The 19,417-nt window shown below is 41.8% G+C and overlaps 1 protein-coding gene across 1 annotated transcript in view; it reads left to right on the top strand.

Annotated features, from left to right (window-relative positions):
* Positions 1-19,417, top strand: part of mlip (muscular LMNA-interacting protein) — a 50,090-nt gene that overhangs the window by 15,322 nt on the left and 15,351 nt on the right. The window contains exons 2-8 of the mRNA XM_079473736.1: positions 9,646-9,753; positions 12,521-12,658; positions 13,913-15,196; positions 16,807-16,878; positions 17,307-17,387; positions 18,522-18,605; positions 18,705-18,752. Of these exons, the coding sequence (XP_079329862.1) occupies positions 9,646-9,753; positions 12,521-12,658; positions 13,913-15,196; positions 16,807-16,878; positions 17,307-17,387; positions 18,522-18,605; positions 18,705-18,752 (1,815 nt within the window). The remainder of the gene's footprint in view (positions 1-9,645; positions 9,754-12,520; positions 12,659-13,912; positions 15,197-16,806; positions 16,879-17,306; positions 17,388-18,521; positions 18,606-18,704; positions 18,753-19,417) is intronic.

The following is a 19,417-nucleotide window of genomic DNA, read 5'->3' as shown; positions in this document are numbered from 1 at the left end:
TCTTGAATTTTAGACGAAGTCCAATAACAGGGATAAGCGTGGTCAGCGTGGAGTCGTCTAAAAGGAAGAGTGTCTCTTGGTCAATCTTCTCACCTGTAAAAGAAGTGACATCCAGAACTTGTTATATACTGATGGGGGAAATTACATGCTCTATTGTTAGTAAGTCTGTCATCTGCTAGATGAAAGTATATACAATGAAACAGACCAAACTAAGGAAATTACAATCATGTAAAAACACTATGGCTACGCACAGACTAAAATTTAAATGATTGATTGTCCACGCTCTAGCAACCATTCAGATCCGATATGAGTGTCCCGTGGTTGTCTCAAATTTTTTGCAATATGTGATTTGGTGTATATGGGAGCGTTGAACTTAATGGGTCGCTGTGCAAATCGATGGGTGCATGACATCGCAATACTCTTTATGATGTCAAACGTGTCTGCACAGATTCTTGAGGATACTCCAGTGTTACCCATACAATGCATTCACTTAATGTCACAAATACGTTAATTAATTTGTGTTTGTGACGTCACCAACGCCACAAGTCTGTCAAAATCCTGTGAACATGTTATGGTTGTGGACAGAACCCAAGCGCAGGCAGACATGTGTCGAACAACAAGACTTTATTTCAAAACAAAGACCCTCGATGGGGAAAACATGAACACAAACAAAACTGAAAACTAAAACTTCCCACAAGGGGGACAAAACAAACAAGGTCTTAAGAATAACAAACTAAGTCCACAAACTTGAGTCCAGGGAGCAGGAACACGGGTAATCCAGACAGACGAAGGGTAAATGTGCAAAGTGTGCAAAATGCAAAATGAACCGACAAGAGACAGTGGGAAACTGGGGCTTGATAAAGGGAAACACTAACAAGGACTGATGACACAGGGAGAGTGGCGGCAGGTGACATGGATGAAACACTAAGGGAAAGCTAACAGGAGGATTGCACGAGGCAGGTGAGGGGACTGAAACACTAAGGGAAAGATGGACCAGGGCTGGAGACAAGACTAACACTAATGGACCGCTAACCGGGGAAACAAGGGGGCTGGACTAAAGGATGTGACACCGGAGAGAGAGCATGGCTTCTCAAACCAAAACAATGCTCTTTCTCCACACAAAACACATGGGACTGACATGATCCTGCCACAAGACTCGAAAACCAAGACAAGGAGAGGCAGGATCATGACAGAGCCCCCGTCTTAAAGAACTCCTCCAGGAGTTCTTCAAGATCTCACTAAACATAACAAGACAGACAGACAGGAGGACAGACACCATAAACACAGAACAGAACACACTAAGGGCAGGGCTAACATGACTAAAAAGGGATTGGGGTTGGACAATAAAATGAACATCAATGGGAAGGGGGGAGGTGGAATGGGTGGGACAAACTTGGGAACATAATAACTGGGTGGGGACTTAGGAGGGACAGGACCCTGCTTCCTAGAGCTGGGTGGGGGGGTGGGGTAGGAAGGCCTGGGCATGGTAGGGATACCTCTCTTGGAGTGGGAGAAACTAGAAGGGGTACGGCATGACAGGAAGACCGGCTGAGAGGCCGGCTGGACAGGACTGGGTGCCGGACACGGGACCACCGGACTTGAAGGGACCACCGGATTTGACGGGACCACCGGACTTGACGGGACCACCGGACTTGACGGGACCACCGGACTTGACGGGACCACCTGACTTGACGGGACCACCGGACTTGACGCCTGGGCAGGGCTGGATACCGGCTGCTGGGCAGGACAGGATGGTGCCACTCTCCTCTGCTTCTTCCTCTTTGACCGGCTCACAGGACGTGTGGCCGGCTGCAGAGTGGCGGTGGGGGACCCCCCTATCTCCGTGCTGGAAGAGTCGGACGGGGAGTCCCATGACTCCCGCCGTCCACGCCTACCACGGAGGCTAGCTGGTGGTGGAGCAGAGGGTGAGGGCGCGGTGATTGTCAACACCCCGAGCTTCAGGGCAAGACCCTCAGGGATGGGGCCCAACGGAGATGCAAAACACGGATGTGTTGAGACCCTGGGCTCCGGTCGGCTCATGACAAACCTGAGCACACCCTCGAAGTCCAGCGGTCTCAGCCTCCTCGTCTCTGCTGGCGATAGGGGAACCCTGAGGCCGTGGATGAATGCTGCGGTCACCTCCTCCTCTCCGAGGACCACCTCTCCTGCAGCTTCCAGAAACCTATCAAGGTAGTACGCCAGGTCGGAGTTATCCTGGCGAATGCTGCAGAGGGGACGAGGCTGGCGGGACCTTGCAGCAAACACTGCTGCCTGCTGGGTTCTTCTTGGTCGGTTCATTCTGTTATGGTTGTGGACAGAACCCAAGCGCAGGCAGACATGTGTGGAACAACAAGACTTTATTTCAAAACAAAGACCCTCGATGGGGAAAACACGAACACAAACAAGACTGAAAACTAAAACTTCCCACAAGGGGGACAAAACAACAAGGTCTTAAGAATAACAAACTAAGTCCACAAACTTGAGTCCAGGGAACAGGAACACGGGTAATCCAGACAGACGAAGGGTAAATGTGCAAAGTGTGCAAAATGCAAAATGAACCGACAAGAGACAGAGGGAAACTGGGGCTTGATAAAGGGAAACACTAACAAGGACTGATGACACAGGGAGAGTGGCGGCAGGTGACATGGATGAAACACTAAGGGAAAGCTAACAGGAGGATTGCACGAGGCAGGTGAGGGGACTGAAACACTAAGGGAAAGATGGACCAGGGCTGGAGACAAGACTAACACTAATGGACCGCTAACCAGGGAAACAAGGGGGCGGGACTAAAGGACGTGACACCGGAGAGAGAGCATGGCTTCTCAAACCAAAACAATGCTCTTTCTCCACACAAAACACATGGGACTGACATGATCTGACACAAGACTCGAAAACCAAGACAAGGAGAGGCAGGATCATGACAGAACACTGTTCTTAAATCGTGAAAAATCTCGGATAGACAAATTCGACAAATGCTAAGTACGTCACCGAGAGGATGCGAATGTATTCAAGTGCTCTCATGGACGCACATCTTAGACTGACAGGGTAGAGAAGAATATGTTGATAAAAGTACTTTTCTGGACCTTGACGGGAACAATTAGCATGATGTCTATTAGGTGGTATGGAATATCTCGGATGTGGATCTAAAATATCTTAATTTGTGTTCTAAAGATGCTAGGAGGTCTTAAATAGTGTAATGTGGGTGACAAAACATTACAAAAAATAAATTTTTGGATAAACTATCCCTTTTAATAAAACTTTAACCTTGAATAAAGCAGTGCATTACACTTGCATTGCTATAAACAACACTGTAAGATATTATACATTCACACTTCCCTTCAAATGTGGGAAATAACTCGTCAAGTTTCCATTCTCTATGCTTATTTTTTACATATTCATCCATCTGAAAAAAGTCACAAGACATCTTAGCATTCTAGACACATTCATATAAATCCTCAATTACGTAAAGTGGCATGTAAATAATAATCTATATTAGATGCAAAACAGTCTAAATGACCATTTTTTAATCAGGCCCCTCCATTTACTTTGCATCTTAACTCTTCATATAACAATTGTGGTCGCTGTCGTTGGATTCCAAGCTTATTCGATACAATCTTTTATAGAAGCATAACGAACTATACCATGCACACAGAACCAGCAGCATGCTAACGTTTAAAACTTTCAAATCGAAACACTGGCGACTAAAAACTTATATTAAATAAATAAATGGTAATGAAGTGAATGTCTGATATTTACATTTACATTTAGTCATTTAGCAGACGCTTTTATCCAAAGCGACTTACAGATGAGGAAACATTGGAAGCAATTATAACAACATAGGCAACAAAATACATAAGTGCATCAAACTAGTCCATTAAAGCCTAGCACAGTATAAAAAGCTAAGAATAGTGAGGTTAGTAAGTATTTATTTATTTTTTTAAGAAGGAAAGGGAAGAGAATTAGGAAAAATCAATCAGCGACGTGTTGACGGAAGAGATGCGTTTTTAGGCGTTTTTTAAAGATGGCAAACGAGTCTGCTGATCTTGTAGCAGCTGGTAGATCGTTCCACCAATGTGGAACAGATCCAGAGAAGGTACGGGAGAGTGACTTTTTTCCTTTTTGGGATGGTACCACTAGTCGTTGTTCCTTTGCAGACCGCAGTGATCTGGCAGGAACATAGATCTGCATTAGCGAGTGGAGATACGATGGTGCAGATCCGGTGTTGGTCTTGTAGGCCAGGAGCATAGCTTTGAACTTTATGCGGGCGGCAACAGGGAGCCAGTGTAACCTGATGAAGAGCGGAGTTACATGCGCTCTTTTCGGTTCATTGAAGACCACTCTTGCCGCCGCATTCTGGATCATCTGGAGAGGTTTGATTGTGCAAGCAGGAAGTCCAGCCAGAAGCGCATTGCAATAATCCAGTTTGGACAGGACAAGAGCCTGGACTAGGACTTGCGTAGAGTGCTCCGATAGGAAAGGTCTAATTTTCCTAATGTTGTAGAGGATGAATCTACAGGACCGGGTGGTGCTGGCAACATGACTTGTGAGGTTAAGCCGATCATCGATTACCACTCCCAGGTTTCTGGCTGTGCTGGACGGTGTAATCGTTGATGAGCCTAGTTGAATGGCAAGGTTGTGGTGAATCTTTGGGTTGGCCGGGATCACAAGCAGTTTCGTTTTTGCAAGGTTTAGCTGCAGGTGATGATCCTTCATCCAAAGCGAGATGTCACTCAGGCATACCGCGATGCGAGCAGCGACCGTCGGATCGTCCGGTTGAAATGACAAGTAGAGTTGTGTGTCATCGGCATAGCAGTGATAGGAGAAGCCATGCTTCTGAATGACCGAGCCGAGGGATGTCATGTAAATGGAGAAGAGTAGCGGTCCAAGCACTGAGCCCTGTGGCACCCCCGTGTTGAGCTGTTGGGACGCGGAGACCTCATCTCTCCAGGATACTCTGAATGACCTACCCGAGAGGTAGGACTCAAACCATTGCAACGCCATTCCAGAGACACCCATAGCACTGAGAGAAGCCAGGAGGATGTGATGATTGACAGTGTCAAAGGCAGCAGACAGATCCAGTAGGATGAGCACAGATGACATGGATGCTGCTTTTGCCAGTCTCAGGGCTTCGATGACTGAGAGCAGTGCAGTCTCTGTGGAATGACCGGTCTTGAACCCAGACTGATTGCTGTCCAGGAGGTTGTTCGGCATGAGAAAGGAGGAGAGCTGATTGAACACAACTCGCTCCAGGGCTTTGGCGATGAAGGGAAGAAGGGAGACAGGCCTGTAGTTTTCTAGAAGTGTAGGGTCCAGGGTGGGTTTCTTTAGAAGCGGTGTGATGCGGGCCTCTTTGAACGCTGTGGGAAATGTCCTAGTGGTGAGCGAAGAGTTGATGATGTGGGTCAGAGCAGGCACAACCGTTGGAGAGATGGCCTGGAGGAGATGGGTGGGGATGGGATCCAGTGGGCAGGTGGTAGGGTGGTTGGAGCCAATGACCTTTGAGACATCAGCTTCAGACAGAGTAGAAAAGGCAGGGAGCACACACGTGTCAGGGATGTGGGCGGGTTCGACAGATGGTGGCGTAGAGAACTGGCTGCTGATGGCAGTAGTTTTCTTTACGAAGAACGATGCAAAATCAGCAGCTGTTAACTACGATGAAGGTGCAGGAGCAGGCGGACAGAGGAGAGCAGAGAAGGTTTTGAAGAGCGTTCGAGAGTCCGGAGAGTTGCAGATCCTCGAGTGGTAGTAATCTGTTTTTGCAGAGGTGACATCTACAGAGAAAGAAGAGAGAAGAGATAAGTAGAGAGAGAGGTCAGCAGGGTCTTTTGACTTGCGCCATTTTCTCTCAGCTGACCGGAGGCTGGCGCTATGCTCACGCAGGACATCCGATAACCAGGGAGCCGACGGGGATGGACGGGCTGGTCCAGATGCAAGGGGGCATAGGTTGTCCAAGCAGGATTAAAGCGTGGAACACAGGGTGTGTGTGGCATTGTCTGTATCTAAAAGAGAGAGCTCATCAGAGGGGGGGAGTGCAGAGAAGACAGCAGAGGAAAAACAGGAGGGAGGGAGAGACCGCAGGTTGCGCCGGAAGGTGACCATCGGTTAGACATCTGCGATATCCGGAGCAGTGAGGTCGAGGTCAAGGGTGACGAAGAAGTGATCAGACGTGTGCAGCGGGGTGACCTGAGAGTGATGAGTGGAGCAGTACCTTGTGAAGATCAGATCTAGATGGTTTCCAGACTTGTGGGTTGCTGATGTGGAAACCTGCTCGAGGAGAAATGATGCGGTCAGGTTGACGAAGTCAGCCGCCTGTGGCTTTCCAATGTGGATGTTGAAGTTCTCTTGAATATGATATATTCAAGAGAAAGGAAAATGAACGTCATGATATAGCGTTACGTTAGTTATCTTAATGGGTCTAATCATGTCTGTCTGCTTAAGCAGGTTGAACGTTTAAGACAGCTAAAAATATAGTATTTTCTGTGTGAACAAATAAATTGTGATATAATGAATGAATAACTACACGAAAATTGTCGAAAACTGAAAACTTGCTAGGCGGGAAATTATCAGGGCAGCAAGGCGTATAAATAACCGCAATTATAACAAACGACTAATAATACACCAAAATGTATCTTAAATATAAAGTATACGATTAAGAAATACTAAAGTAATTTTACACCATCTTACCTTTTCTGGCCTAAAGAATCCAACGCTGAGCCTCAGCTTCAGTTTTCGCGCCGTCTCACTTCCCTGAGCAGACTCCGTTTACTAATTGCGCAGTACATCCGCCAACAAAAAATAGTCCTTAAGCCCGAAGCATTGGGTTTTTCAATTGTCGTCAAGAAAGGAAGACTAAAAGGCTTATTTAAAAAAATAGTGAAGCGTTTTCATTACATGTCCCAAGAAACTTTACAAGTTCCCTCTCACTTGTCCCTCCCACTGGTTACTGCGGGATACAGGCTGATTTAACCCCCAAAGTTCACCTCAGGCATTTTCACATTTAACGCTATTTCGTTGTTTTTTCCCCAAACACATTTCTGCCAAAAGCCGCAATATTATGTCAAGCACCGCAAACGGTAGGCGGAGTATTATCAACACCGAGGAAACCTTCGGAACCTTTTTAACGTGACGTGCATGCTCTCTTTAACGTCCGCATGAACAACCCAGCACTGTTGGGTTATGGTCGCCAACCCAAATTTGGGTCAAATCAACCAGTTTTCGTACCCAGCGGTCTTAACCCAGCGTTTGGGTTGAAAAAATAACCCAGCAGTTTATAGAGTGTATGTGTCGAATGGTCAAGAAACACAGATGCAACAACAGTTTCACAGTGGTACTAAGGCTATGTAATGCTGTCAGCAGTAGGTATTTTATAACGGCTTAGAACGTGGCTCAACCAATCAGAATCAAGGACCAGAACTTATTCTTTAATAAAAGTGATTTAACCATACCTCAAATGCACCTACACTTTAAAAAAAAGGCGCTTCACGATGCCATCGAAGAATCTTTTTTGTCTATATAGTTCCATAAAGAATTGTAAACTCTTTCATACAACACATGTGCACGATCACATCGGTGTGATTATTCTAGACTGGTCACTGCAGCGTATGATAAGAACATTCAGCGCTTTTGGCTGGCCCTGACCCAGAAACAGACATACTCAATCCTGCGACATGCCACAACTATGCATTGCTTTCAACCACATAATGTTTATTTTAGGATTCTGACATTTATAAACACGTGCGTACAAGTAGAAAATACATTGAGTTAATTATACAACAGTTCTTTCTGCTTCTCGAATCTGATTCTGAATCCGAATCTGAGCCATGCAATATTCCACCAGTATCACAACTGTTTGTATCACTCCGCCACTAAACTAGCTCGGATAATACTGTCCTCGCAACTGCGTCACTCTGAAGAAGCTAGACAGCTAGCTAACACAAAGCAGTTTATCATTTCCAGAATGTTTTTTTCTGTGATGCTTTCTTTTTTTTTGTAAAATTGACATACAATTAACAAGATATGAAATTACAAACTGGTATACATATAATCGCATGCACTGCAATCTGCACATGGGTGTACATATGATGCGATAAGTGTACTCCGTTAAAAAGTACACATTTGAATTGATTGCTAAAGTGATGACACTGATCTTAACTTTCACTTTAAAATGCAGGTTTGGACCTTAAATTATTAGCAATATGCCACTTTATTTCTGATGCATGCCATGTACAGTATATAATGTATACCTTTATTAATCAGTGCTAATCCTCCCATTTTTAGTCGCCGCTACAACAACGGCTCTGCACCATTCCCGTTTGCATCTGTTTGAGTGTACACGAAAGACCAGTCGCCTCAGAACACTCACTTGTGATTGCCCGAATGTTAGTTCACTCAAATCTTTGTAACAAAGCAGAAAACATGTGTGAGAATGTTGGCCGAGATGTGTCGAAAAAGTGCGGGGTGCCATGGTGTCATGCTTATTTAGCGCAGATGCGTGACTTACAAAACAAGTGCTTAGGTACATTTTTAATTTTTTTTATTTTGTATATGCTGGTTTATTTGGTGCCCCTAAAGTCTTGTCCATATGGTTAATCTGCCACTGACTGAATGGCTATTTGTGGAACCAAATATGGTTCTATGGCATTGCTGTGAAGAACCATTTAAGCATCTTTATTTTGAAGAGTGTACAGTAAACGACCACTTTACGCCCTGTCAATCAGTAGCTAGTGGTAAAATATTTTTAATTTACATGACAAACAACATTTGGTTAAGTATGAGTTGGGACATCTGATAACAGAAGAGGTACACAAAATAATGATGACTTCAAAATACAGACCCAACAGTTTTAGAAGACCATCTTTGATTGTTAGATTTAAATATGTAAACAGAATAGGGCCATCCCTTCCACAGCCATAGTGCATTCCACTGAACAGCCTGTAAGCAATCTGCAACACAAAATTGTCCCATTTCTTTGATGTCAAGGACAGCGCTAACATCCAACTAAAGGTAAAACTTGCATAAATCAAGGTCACCATTTTTTTTAAGTCACCATTATTCAGAGTTTGTTGTACCACAGTCAATGTCTTTTTGAATAGAAAGAATTTGTTCAAATCGCATGTTCGTCTGGTTTGTGGATTAGGATTTATTTAGGTACTGTAAGTAAATAATTTTTTTGACATAAATGTAGATGGTTTCAGCTGCAACAACATAAATAAATATTATGTGGCCCAAACTTAACTTCCGGTAGTTGAGTAGGTTTAATTACAATTAATGTACAATAAAATATTTATATAAATTAATATGAATATAAATTATATATAAAATACTGAAATTAACTTCTGCTGTCAAAAAGTGCATTATTGCAAAACGACGTGTTATAAAATGCTGTGGCCTGATTTTGTAATCGCAGACCTTGATTTATGCTTCATAGTGAGGACAATGCAGTTTATATTTCTCTGCAACATTCAGTTCTCCAATCAGACTACACACGGATGTCTCATACTCAATTGGATACAGCACTCTTTTTCATTATATAATTTGTTAGAGTTGATGGAGGCTTGATGGCTCTTTGTTGTTTTCATTTCCATGTGCCTTACACAAAGTTTCTTTGCATACAATAATCACTTTAAAACTATTTTTGTTTCATAGGTCACCACTGTATTCACAACCAAGCTCAAGTCTTTCAGCCTTGTGCCTTTTGAGAACAAGATTACACCAAACTGGAAGACGAGTCTTCAGACAATTGGAGCAAACAAGGTGTGCTACTGTTGTTTATTCTGTATGCTACAAAAAAATCTAAAAAAGTCTGAATGAAACAAAATGCCAGCACTTAATGCCAATGTTAAAAGAAGAATTCACCCCAAATCAAACCTTATCTCATTTTCACTCTTCCTCAAGGTAAGTCTAAACCAGATTTATGCAGTTTTTCTGTAGAACATAAAGGAAACACTTTTTTTAAATGTGTCATGAAGGTCGTTCATATCACCAAGCCTTCAGGAGGCGATGATTGCTTGCTTGCTTGCTTACTAGGTTCCTCCAATCTGGTCCTCACTCACATGTGATTTCCCTTTGTCTCAATAGCTCCTGAGGTTGTGAATTAGTATATCGTGTGCACGGGTCCGGGCACTGGTATAAGGACCCTGGCTCACTTTACATTCACTTATTTTCCTTTGACGTGACAGCTTAAGCGTGTTGTGATACTTCACAGCAAGTAATTATCAACAAGAGTCAAAACCGACATCTCTCTGACTTTATTTGTTATATTGGTTGACTTACATATGACAAACACTTCTTCTACATATCCATGCACAAATTTGGTCAATTATTCAATTCAATTTAATTGTAGATTGTGTCCCTGCCTGTCTAGCAATGTGTGTTTATAGACCCCTTTCCGGCCGGCGTCATGCTTACGTCACAGCATTAGCTGGAGGCAAAACAAAGCGAAAACGGGAGGCGGCCAATACAAACCAGCACAGATTCGGCTACATAAGGAATTTAAAATATAACCTTGTTGTGTTGATTAGTGCCACAATCGACAGAATACAGACTGCAATTTGATACTTTACCACATGCTGCCATTGCCAAACAAAAACACAGACAACAGCTGTAGTTAAACACAATAAAACAAGCGGGCTGAACAGAAACGATCATTAAAACCACCCACGTTTCACTTCATAACACTCAAGTCTTTTGTTGGTGTGGATTATGATTTGTGTCTAAAAATATCTCACGTATGCCCAAATCAGAAACTGGGGAAGAAGGTTATTTTTCATGCAGTGTTAACTTTTGAAGGCATGGTGTATGCTAGCTCACTTTGTTAGTTATACACCTAGCAGTTAATTATCGGTCAGAAACTAAACATAAAGGAAACTGTTTGTCATCTCTTTTTCTTTAGTTGTCACAAGTGTAAGTATTATAAACGCGAATACACATGTTACATTGCTTCTAAATCAAAACATGAAGAAAAAAGTAAAAAATTTGTTATTACTCTACAGAAAGTGAAACATATAAAATGAAAATTCTTTAAGATTTACCGTTCTTGAGAAACACTGAGCTAATGTTTAGTTTTCGGTTTCTAAGAACTGCTTCACATCTGTGTTGCATGGAGGTGCATGCTTGGCTTCACATTGGTGTCTTCTAATTTTAACAGTACTCACAGGTAACATCAGACTTTCTTTGATCACCCTGGAGTCTTTGCCATTTTGGCTATTCTTTGATCCATTCTGGTTTTGGTCGCCATTTTAAAGTATTTGATATAAATTATTTAGCACTTCTTTATATGTTTTCCCTCTCTAAACAATATTTTAATCAAAGTATGCTGTTCTTCTGAACAATGTCTGGAACGACTGCCTCCGTCCTTAAATAAGGGTCACTTGTTTGACACCAGTTTTTCGGAGAATGATTTACCTCTCTAATCGAACTGCACACTGATATTATTCTGAACACGCCCTTTTCTATTAATGATTCAATTACACAGAATTAGCAGCATGCATTTCATGACTCTTGGTTTTCTATTACTCTACTACACCTACTAGTAAAATATTTGCCATATAGAAATGTAATTCCAACCAAAAATAGTGTCTGATCTGGTTAGATGTTGGACTGCTATTATTTTCAACATAACTGTACATTTCAGAGATCATTTCAGTGCACTGGAAGGATTTTGCGAACGAGATAAAATGGCCAGACCACTGGTCAATGGAGCTGATTGAGACACACCCCTAGTGAGCCTGAAGACCTTGATTAGCTTGCTCAGGTGTGTTTGATCAGGGTTGGAGCTAACCGCTGCAGCTTTTACCCTCCAGGGCAAGATTTGAGAAAAGGAATATTGGGCCCATGTTATATGAACTACTTTATAATTATTTCATTCAGGGGTCCCCAAACTGGTTCCTGGAGGGCCGGTGTCCTGCAGTGTTTAGCTCGAACCTACCTCAATACACCTCCCTGCAAGTTTCTGCTGTGTCTAGTAAGACCTTTATTAGCTGGTTCAGGTGTGTTTGATTAGAACTGAAAGTAAACTGCAGCACACAGGCCCTCCAGGACTGAACCTGGGGACCCCGATTGTAACACTTGAGCTTGACAATTGTAGTCACTATGAACTATTATTGTATGTATGTCTAGATTGCTCAAACAATTCCTTTTTTGTGTTCACAGAAAAACTGAGAATAATGACAAGATTTTCAATTTTGTGTAAACTACTGCTTTCAGTGTCAAATGTGGGAGAAATGTAATTGGCAGCAGTGTGGGGATTTCAGTATTTGAAATGTTGATAGAGAAATGTGTGTACAGTGTGCGAAAGGCATTTAGTTCTTACACAATCCGGGTGGGTCATGTGTACTTCCATGTGAGTGATACATGAGGGACATGATAGAACGGGATGCACACACATATATAAATGCATTCACTTGCTCTCTCATATTTATATGGTGCTTAGGAGCTAGAAATAACTACCTCTAGTTAAGGCCCACTTTGGGACAGCTGGGGTTTCAGATTTGATGTCATTTAGTAACATTTTCTTTTCCAGTGTCAGACTTCACGAGAGCCAGGGGATTCTGAAGAGAGGATGGCTAATAAGGGCGTCTACAAGGCTGAGGTGATTTATATCCAAGACCATGAGGAGGAAAAGATTGGAGAAACATTCAAGATTAGCACTCAAAATGAGGTGAATATTAGTTTTTTTGTCAGAACAGAAACAAAGTCCTGGTCAAATATTTTTTTTTATCCACTACATAATCTTCAACAGGAATGTTATTGTTACGTATGATATGTGTGATGACAAAATGAGGGATTCAGCACAAGCTGAAAAATCATGGCTCAATTCATATTTAATTATTCAGGTTGTGATGCAATTGCTTTTAAATAACTTTTAAATGTCTTTAATGGAAGTGTCATGGTAACGAGTCTTCTTTGCTGACCAAGAGGCTGTGGTTCCCATCAAAAACTTAAACATTAAGACATTTAGACAGAAAAAACTATTTCGTACATAGGATGGCTCATTGTGATTTCTTGCAATTCTGTCGACAGATTTTACACACTTCACAATCCATTTAGTGTGTAGAGTCCTTTTGGTATCAAGGTAAATAAAGTGATTTGGATTTCTGAAAAAACACCTACTGTATGTCCAAGAAAAACTCAGTGGTCGCTGTATACTGAAGTGCATTTAAATCCTCCTGGGTTGTTCCTATTGACAACCTGGTAAGCTGCATTGACCACATCAAGTAGTTCAAATCAGATAGTGGTGTAACTTTCAATGATTTACATACAAACCTGATGAAGAAAACAAACCTTGCTGGATTTTTGTTATGTTTTTAATTAATTTATGAAGCCACTAAAGTTATTATTACATATTTATTGTTATATTGCAATGCTTTTGAATATCTTTCAAATTTAATTTCAACAAAAAGCTACAACCAGCTACAGACATTGCATCAATTGCTTCTGTCATCTTTCACACTGACACACCCTTGTAACCTTCGGGCTTAAAGAAAATCCTGAACTCTCCAGTGGTGTGCAATGGCATTGTGGTAACATTAAAGTGCGTTCATCTCATAAGTATGTTCTATTTGACAATACTTGAATGCACCAAGTGTACTATTTGCTAAACTTTTGATCACACGATGCAGTGTCACTTGCATGAGCCCTTGCTGTTTTCCGCAGTGTTCGTGCAACACACCATCCCCTTTAAACTGAATGAATTTGCTTTGTTAAACTCTATCCTGTACTATAATGAACTACACTGTAAAAGTGAAAGAAATGGTTGAGACAAAATCTTACCTAAGTTAAGGCAAATTGTTGTTTAACAAGTTACTTTTCCATAAGCATTGTTTAATCTACGACCAACCCATGATGACAAAGTAGAACTGTTGATCTAATGAGGTCTGTTTATTGTTCTTCACTTTTTTTCTTATTTTCTCAGATACAGTCTGCTGACATTTCAGTCTTTAACTCACTCTCAACGCTAGCTGGACCTCATGTTGAATCTGGTTGCACAACTCCTAAGCCTAGTCCTGTCACCATTGAAACCATTTATAACCAACCACCCAACCTTACTCATCTAGGCTTTCAAAACATTTCAGTGGGTGCTGAGGTCAGCTCGTGTCTGTTTTTAAAAAGCCCACCCCAGAGAGAGGAGGTCCTAAGTCCTGCTAGTTCAATTGATTTCCTGACCTCCCTTGCTTCTTCTAAAGAGTCTATTCTCTCTGAGAGCTGGGACAAGGAAAGGAGCTGGTCAGCTCTTCACATGTTGTCACCCAATCGTTCTCCCGACCCTTTTAGTCGAACAGTCTCCCCGTGTTCTTCCATAAGATCAGGAGCTTTCACTCCCTCAGTGGTGAGAATTAAAAGACATGCCCTGGCTCCAGGTTCCAGTCTGCTGCAGATGTCACCCACTTGCGAAACGCCCTGTTGTGACAGTCGGGGGACATCACCTTGTCCCCTCTCGCCCCGTGCTAGGCAAAGACCCCCACCAACTCGGTTATCCCTGCTAACTGCCATCCTCCGCAAAGGTCGTCTACCTGTCCTGTCCTCTGCTTTACAGAGACCTTACACTCCATGTTGGCCTATTACTTCAGTTAGCATGACTTCCTGTTCAGCATGTTCAGCTGCATCTATGGTTTCACTCATGAATATGTCTAAAGCTAAGTCTTGTTCCTCTATAGACCGACCCTGTAGGGAGTATTGCCAGGATCCAGAACCACAGCCTCCAAAACAAGACCAAAATGCTCTGGCAATATCATTTTTAAACAACGCATGTGACAAAGGACAACTGAAGACACCAGAAAGATTTGACTCCTGTCGACATGCTACCAGTAATAGTAGCATTACCTTACCTACAAAACACAGCCTTTTGACTTTACCAAACTTACCTACAGTCCTGGCTGCCTCTGCTTACCTGTCTAAAACGGGTCATAAGGACACCCCTTTACAAAATGGCAAAAGTGATACTGAAAATGTACACCTGTCATCACCAGCCTCTCCCAGACCCTTAGGTCTCACCTGTTTGTCCTATACATCTCCAGTCTCTCCTGCTTGTCCCTCTGTCCAACCGTACCTGCGGTTCTCTACCTCAGAGCGTTGCACCCCATCCCCAGCAGCCCCAAGCAGTCAGCTCTCCCCCTCACCCTCATACTCTCTCTGTTCATCACCCTCTCCTTCTTTATGGGGCAGCACCCAAGACTGCACAGATGGTAAAAATAGAAAGGTACAGCGCATTTCATCATATCTGCATGCTACTTGCATGTTCCTCCACTGTGAAAACAATGGGTCTCATTCACCAAGCATGCTTTCGCACAAATTTATGCGTGAAGCATGCGTAAGAACGTATTCAAGAACAAATCATGATTCACAAAACCTTTCGTACTAAATTGTATAATCTAAATATAAGAGAAAAGATAGTAACAGTTGAAAGCATACGTACGCAAAAATCACCAGTCTCCTCCTTTCCTTTTCTCTCTCTGATGCATAAATGTATGTTTCATCTTGGGATAATAGTTATATACTTTAAATAACATATCAATAAATATATATTAAATTATGTGTAAATGTATATTCAATTTTAAAATTATTTTCATACCAGGTAAAAGAGTAAGAAAAGCTGCTTTAGACTATAGCTTGAGCTGCGATTATTTTTTTTTATTTGATCTTTTTCTCTGAGTAACAGTGCTTTTATAATCGGCTGACGTGAAGTATTTAAACTGCGTGTCTGTGACCGGTGAAGTACAACACGTACACGAGTTTGCAATAAACCACCCCGAAGGGAAACTTTTATTAAGCAGGTTAACAGGAGACGAGAGGTATACGAGGGGGATGTCGACGTCCAGTGATATCCAGCGGGGAGGAGGATCTTCCCTCGCCGTATCCTTCGGCGTCTCGTACCTCCACTTCCGGGTTGGTACAGGGTTGGTGCGGTAGCGGTCCGGCCGGTCGTTCCTTCGTTACTCGTCTGTTCCTGTGGGTGTATAAAGAAAGACTTCTTAGCTTCTGTCATCCACAAGAGAAGCGTAGCTCACCTTCCTTCTAGTCTCAGTGGCTTTTGAAGCCGCTGAGAAGTGGTTGCAGGTGGTAACGATCGGCAGTTGTGCCGCTCTAATTTCCTCCGTCTCCATGGCGACGCTGATTGCGCCAGGGGTGACTCGTCACAGTGTCTAAAAGGTGTTTTATGGTGTATGAACTGACTTTGAGGACTGTGCACTTGGAATTAGTTGCGAGAGTTCGTCTGTAGACAGCCTCACATGGGGTTGCCTGGAGTATCTTAATTGAAAGGAAAAGTTAATTGACAGGAAAAGCCCTAATATGGAGACGGACTGGGTGTGTTTTATGCAAATTACTAAACTTGTGCATGCGGCTGCTCATTTATAATACTTCAAATTCACTAACATTAGGATGAGATTACACAAAAATTAATGTGTGCACGCACGTGTTGTGAATTAGGCGAGGTTCTAATGTGCCTTTTAATTCGAAAAATCTACGCAGTGTGTGAGTGAATGAGACCCATTGGCATTCGCTCTATAATGTATTTCCAATCTAATCGCACTTAACGTGTAGTTATTCATATACATATTAATCATGTAATAACAGTAGGTCTTTGCATAGGACAAGTTTGTTATGTTGCACAGTTTGTGTTGTTTTTATGTGACATAAGCATGTTGAACACATTATCAACATATTTGAATGTGGCTCCTTCAGAATTCAAAGTCTTAACATTAGCTGCGATTTATACTAAAGCCAGACCTCTTGTTCATGGTGTAACTGTTCTCTGTTATGCTTCTGATGTCATAACATTAATAACTTAACGATTACTCTCTAACACAGACATACAAGATCAAATCGATTTACAAGGCAATTGCTGCTATTCCCACAAATACACTACTTCTCGAACAGCAGGTAAGCCACTCTATCCATCTTACTCTTATTTAGTGTACAATTAATAAATGTTTCATATTCACTTGATATCAGCCATAATATAGTGATTAGAGGACGGTGAAATAGAATTGTTGATTTTTTCATTGATAGTGTGGGCTTGTTCGTATTTGGTCGATCTTTAAGTGGAACAGTAACCAGGCAAAGAGAATAAGTCACCCAGTCGCATTCCTCATAAGACATTAGAAGAGGTGTAAATATATTAGACAATTATAATTCAAAGAAGAAAAAGGATGAACTGATTAGACTCATACAGACTACCCACAGGATTTTGCAGCTCTGTCCTACTGCCCTTGAGTACTCACACGTAAAGGTCATGCCTTTGTAGCGTACCGGTATATAATTTAAATATTTAAGCTTCATCTACATCTGTACTTTTCTTTTGTTTAAAGGCCATAGATGATGAGGTCAGCAAGAATGAGGCTTTGCAAAGACCAGACAGCTGTTCTGCATGGGAGGACCCGCATTCAGAGGTAAAATGAGACCACACTGTCCATTAAAAACAACTTGCAATCTTTTATGTTTTATACTGGGGATGTGCCTGAAGCCAAATACCTTATTCGGAAAGGCACGGATAATGGCTTCAAAACGAATTACAAATCCATCCAAATACAGAAACGAATATTTGGCAGACACAGCTGGAATAGCGCTAAATTATAAACCTCTAAAATCACTACGTAACATAAGGTGTGTGAAGTGAATGTGTGTAAACTAAACGAATCAAATGAGCACAAATCAAACTGCAGCGTACAGCAAAGCATGGTGGCATCAGGTAACAGAGGTTACAGTCGTTACTGAGACGTTCCCTTTCTGTCTCCCTCTTGATGTTGTGTCGAGACAAAATGGGACTGGCCTGGGTGTGTCACAGGAGAGCGCTTCCACGATATTATAACATTCCAGTGTGAAGTAAGGCATCAGCTTGTGCGTATCGATGATGATGGTGGTTCTCCTTCTCCTATGGTGAGATAGCTGCTCGGCTTTTTAAGGGACACTGCGAAGCGTTATTTCCTCAGTTGGGTGAGTGCACTACAGAGATTGTATCTGATCGCAGGACGGTATCCATGTGGATAAACTTGTATGGACTCACCAATAGAGAACTCATTGGAACACGTTGTGTGGGTGCCATTCGCCAAGTTCATTGGCCTTTTGAAATTGACGATCAGAGATGATAGGTTCTCAAGTTCAAACCCCATTCTGTCTCGACACAGACAGAAAGGGAACACATTACACTCGCCTTTTTTCGAGTATTATATAAAAATTTGTTTTTAAATATAATTTTTACAATAGTTTAGGTAATCTCTGAGGGCATCAGTATTTTAACCATTGTCTTATTTTTCCTGTTTTTATTCTACCTTTTTATTGATAACTATTACAAATTTTTATTCCAAGCAGTTTTAGCAGAAACATCTGAAACTCAAGTGGATATTTAAAAGAAACAAAAAACTACATCAAATCTACTGAGCTAAGAATGAGAAATCTTTTAGTACCAAACTTAACTGTTTATTTCTAAATGTTTTTAACATATTCAACATTGAAATTATGTCATATAAAAGTACCACATGGTGTGATTTTTGTATCGGCTGACTTGTTCGATTTACGCTGTGCAGATGTGCTCTCCTGCTAAGCTGCGTCAACAGTCTGCAGAACTGTACGCCACCATCGATGAAGTTCTGGAAGACCCGATTGAGAGAGTGAGCTGCCATCATTACACACTCAGCTCAGAGCAGACCACAATGTTCACAGAGCACAAATGTTGATGTTTTAATCACATTTTTCACTATTAATCACAGCATGTGAACAAAGCCACTGTGAAATCTTCAGCAGCAGAGGCACCGAGGGTATGTAATCACTGACACTTGGGTTTATCACAGCTTCATTATCATTATCTATAAAAGCATAATTTACAATCAAGACAAAAATGATATTGTTTGTCTGGAAACTAACATGCTTTGTTTGTTTATATTATCGGATCAGTGCTATCCTGGGGCCTGTACCATGAAGCTGGTTTAGGTGGCTAGCCAGCATTGTTTCAGTTTAGTTTGTGCCAACCTTGGGTTTTAGGTACCATGAGAGTAGCTCGGCTTTATTCGGTGTTCGTCGCCATGGTATCTTACGCTGCACGGCGAACCTGCTCCGGGGCAGGCTATGTTCTGGATTCGAGATCTCAGACTGAAGTTTGACCAATCAGCTGTGAGCAAAGAAACATATAGGTGACGTAACTGACTCACAGTGCGTGTTAGAATGGCTAGTTATTTTTTATACTGTTTAATAAAAATAAAAATACTAATATAAAAACATATATTACAAATATAAAATCAAATATTGTTTACTATATAGGTAAAATCTGATTTTACAGATTTGCTGGCTTTCCCTTACACTCTTACATGAAATTCAATTTACTTACAACAAAAGTGGAATATAAGTATCACGTGTATTTGCATTGCATTTTTTACATTCTTGAAACACTTTCAGTTTCACTGTATTAGGACATTTTTTTTCTTTG

The sequence above is a fragment of the Barbatula barbatula genome, assembly GCF_947034865.1.
Source record: "Barbatula barbatula genome assembly, chromosome: 14".
Taxonomy (NCBI): Eukaryota; Metazoa; Chordata; class Actinopteri; order Cypriniformes; family Nemacheilidae; genus Barbatula; species Barbatula barbatula.
The sequence above is the reverse complement of the archived record's forward strand: the minus strand, read 5'-3'. Positions and strand labels throughout refer to the sequence as shown.